The following is a 3947-nucleotide window of genomic DNA, read 5'->3' on the forward strand; positions in this document are numbered from 1 at the left end:
CCACAGAACCAGCCTTTTCTTTTTTATGCAAGCAGGCCTCCTGAGATAAACCATGCACCCTTTTGAATTTGGGGAGCTTTATCTCCCTACAACCATCCTGAATTCTCTGTCATTTAAGTTGCATATTTCTATGTCCATAAGCATATTTTCTGGATATTTTTCTCTTTCTTTCAGAGATGTCTTGTCACCTTGGTTGTTTATGGTGTTTAATGGACTATTTCTCTGCCTGGGCATTAATGGAAATGTATTCTGCTTTTTTTCCAGAAAGAAGATTTATTAAATAAAGGTCTCTCTTTATATAATTTAAAAGCAGAGAAGGTGCTTTTCATTTGGTTTCCAGTCGGTAGCGTCTAAGCCTCTTGGATCCCTACTTTATATAACAAAGGCCCTAACAATGCCTTTTTCTCTTATAGATGTTTAATCACCCTCGTTACCCTCAGTCTCAGTCTCTGTCAGTGTTAGTGACAGTTTTGGTAGCATTCGCTCAGATTCCCTTGGTCCTCTATTGTGATCAGTCTTGGAGGATATAGGGGGAGGGGCCCTCTGGGTTCGGGGATGGGGGCTGTGTCTCAGCCTTGCATTTTGCAACCATGGCTGGTAAAAATCAACTGTTGTTTCTCTGATGTCCTCACTTCTCTGCCTTCCCCATTTCTCTGCTTTCTGCCCTGATAATGGCAATTCTGCTGGCCATGCGGAGCTCACAGCTCTCCCAGGCAGACCTGTTCCTTCCTTTGTTGCACCTTCTCCCCTCCTCCTCCTTCTACAAGGAGCTCTGGCAGCTGCGAGAGGTAGCTTCTTTGTTTCCCTCAGTCCACTGCCCTACACCTGGGGTTTTGACCTGTGGTAGCTCCCATGAGCAGATCCCATGCTCAGATATGCTAATGTGCTGTTTGAATGTTTTTTGTTGAGTTTTAGATGTTCAGCTTATTTTCGTTTCAAGGGAAGAGATCTGGGGACATCTCTCACTCCACCATGTTTCTGACATCACTCCTGTTGGTGTTCTAAATGGGCCTACATGCTCAGCGGTGGCACAGTTATGTATAATTTTACAGAAAAAGCCTCTCATTTGCCCATCTAGGCCCCAGCACACATGCAGCGAGGGCCTTTCCAGGGTTCCCTCAGCCTCTCAGTTTCTGGGCTAGTTTAGGTGTTGGTCCAGAGAAGATAGTGGGCAGTAGGGGCCCATTGCCGAGAGAAACTTCTTTAACATCCTCTTGGCTTTTCCAGCCACTGCTTATATTACTCTGCATTTCTATGTGCTAATCTTGTCTTTGACTCCCAGGCAAAAGGAATCATGGCTGTGGAAGTGCTTTTGGCAGCTCTGGGGTGTAAGGTCATAGAGTCTGGGGAGCTGGAAGGAGAGAGGTTTATTGTTTTACATGGACCTTGACATGGTGACACTTCTTGATTCCATAACCAGTGTGTTACCCACCTTGAGTCAGAAGGGGGAGCCCTCAGTTCACTGTTTACACAATACTTAGCATCCTCTCTGAAACCCTTGACTGACAGATATCTCCTCAAGGCTGAATGTCTTAAAGGGAACTCAGACTTTTGTACTACTCTAGGAGAAAATGCCTAGATAGAAATAAGGTCTTATACAATTCTCTCCTTTGAATTTTTTTAAACCGCCACTCACTAGCTATGTGACCTTGGAGCAGTTACAAAACCTCTTTTGAGACTTGTTTCCTGACTTGTAAAATAGCAATAATGTAATTGTGCCTACCTGAAAGATGCTTGTGAAAAGGAGTAAATCCGATTACACACATAAGAGCTCAGCACAGAAAGGCAGCTGCTAATTACAGGAACATTCATAATAATACAAGAGTACAAGGGGTTCAGAAATCCAGCCATGCTGGCCAGAGGCCCAAAGATCTCCTAGGAAAACTTAATTTTCCCAATGGAAGCCCACCCGAATTTCCTTTTCTCCTATGCTTCCTGGTTTTTCACTTGGTCCAAAATGACTTAATCTGCTGCCCCTACCTAGGATTTGGTTCTAGGGAGTGTGTGGCTTCAAAAGATGCAGAGCAGCAGAAAAATCAAGTAGGATTTTCCTGGAATTCTGTATGAATAGGGCAGGGGAGATTAGGAAAAGACTTGGAGTGAAAATCTAGCCAAATGGCAGGTTAAAAAGCAGATTTCTTTTTCCCTCAGGTGTCTGTGCCCTGGAAGCAGACAGAGAGCATAGCTCCCCTAAGATACTCATACATTTTGGCTGTTCCACGAAGAGTAAAATAAAGGGGCTACTACTTAACAGTGTTTCAGAAGTCTGGGACTTCTTACCCTTAGGCTTGTGGGGGCATATAAATATATTTGAATCCTGTGGGGTTGAGGTGAAGAGCAGAGCAACCCACAGGTAACAGAGATGAGTTTTGGGCAAACACAAGAGCTTCAATATTCCTCTGGTTACCCTGACAGCCAGTCAAATTCTAACCGTAGGGCCAGAGAGCCTGGGAGTACAGAGCAGAAGCAGTAGGCAACCCAATTCTAGTTCCAGAGCCACTTGCTGGCCTCTTCCTTTTTTAATTCTATAGAGGCTCAGGCCACGTTTATTCTCAAAGAAGATACAGGTCCCCTTATTGTCTCTTACCTTGTATATTCCATGTGGCTTTCTTGAATTTTAAATTCTCTGGAGGCAGGGGCTAGTACAACTTTGCAGGCATATTTTAGAAAGAACATCTAACAGGTGTTGTATAATTTTTAACATGGGTGGTTGTATAAATCAAGTTGAAATCAAAACTGCCATGTTGACTTTTATTTCAAAAAAAAATATTTTCCAAGGTAAAAATATAAATAAATTTAAAAAATAACTTAATGCTTAATTTAATTTAAACATTTAAAGTCTTTAACTGTCCTTTCAAAGGCATTGCATTAGCTGTCAGTCACTTGAAGAGCTTCTGCTGGTTGAAGAATACCTGAAGTCATTGTCAGCACTTTCTCAGTTCTTTCTCAGAAGAATACCTGAAGAATAGTTGAAGTCATTGTCAGTTCTTTCTCAGAAGTACAGGCTGAGAGATCTTCAGTTTTGGAGGTATTCTGTAAGTCCATTAAGGAAGAAAAAGTTCCTGAGAATTTCCGCTTTGACTACTGTCCAGGCACATCTGCTGTACAACTTGGTCTCCAGGTACCTCATGATCCTAAAGTAATAATTCTTTAGATGCAGCACTGTCATGCTTTCCCAGGTGAAGTTTTCCTCCTCCATTTCCTCCATAGCTGTCTCCAGACGGTCCATCTGCCCACTGAGTGTCACATAGAGATTCATAATGATGGTTTCATTCCAGCCAGTGCTAGAGAAATTTCTTTGGAAAATATCAAAGATCTGCCGGAGCATCTCATGGATGATCAATACGGTATCCTCCTTCTGGAACTGTTGTGGTTGTTTAATCTCCGCAGGGAGCTTGAAGTCCATCCTGTCCTTGTGGCAATATTGAGGAGTTCCATTTAACTGCCACAGGAGCTTCAGGCAGGCTAAATTGCTGCTTCTTTGTTGGAATCGAAGCCAGTTGTAGCTCATGGAAAGAGCTGTGGTGGAGAAACACAACAGGAGAGCAAATTGGAGGATGCACCTGTTGGTCATGGTGAAAACAGGAACAGTGTTGCCTACTATCACCTAGGCACTGAAGGGAAGGCTTCAAGCGTTGGCAATGTGAATGTCTTTTCTCCATGAGCCTGGGCTATTTATATGGTCATCTACCGTTTCTATTTCAGAGGAATTTCCCACTTTTAGTTCTCCTTTTCAGTTTTCTTTTGTCATTTATATTTTTTTCAGATTTATTTTTCAATTACAGTTGAATGAATATCATATTAGTTTTAGGTGTACAACATAGTTGTTAGACATTTACATACCTTACAAAGTGATCACCCCAAAAAATCTAGTACCCATCTGGCACCGTACATAGCTATTACATCATTATTGACTACATTCCCTATGCTGTACTTCACATTCCTGT

General features: G+C 42.3%; 1 protein-coding gene across 1 annotated transcript; it reads right to left on the reverse strand.

The window, feature by feature from the left end:
- Positions 1–3016: 3016 nt before the first annotated feature.
- Positions 3017–3577, reverse strand: IFNB1 (interferon beta 1). The gene has a single exon (XM_011385236.2). The coding sequence runs from the start codon at positions 3572–3574 to the stop codon at positions 3017–3019; it is 558 nt and encodes a 185-aa protein (XP_011383538.1). The 5' UTR covers positions 3575–3577.
- Between the last annotated feature and the right edge of the window lie 370 nt (positions 3578–3947).

This window comes from Pteropus vampyrus, unplaced genomic scaffold (genome assembly GCF_000151845.1).
Source record: "Pteropus vampyrus isolate Shadow unplaced genomic scaffold, Pvam_2.0 Scaffold675, whole genome shotgun sequence".
Classification (NCBI taxonomy): Eukaryota; Metazoa; Chordata; class Mammalia; order Chiroptera; family Pteropodidae; genus Pteropus; species Pteropus vampyrus.

Excerpts from the sequence above, each read along its gene's own strand:
- IFNB1 (XM_011385236.2), bottom strand. The coding sequence starts at position 3,574 with ATGACCAACAGGTGCATCCTCCAATTTGCTCTCCTGTTGTGTTTCTCC.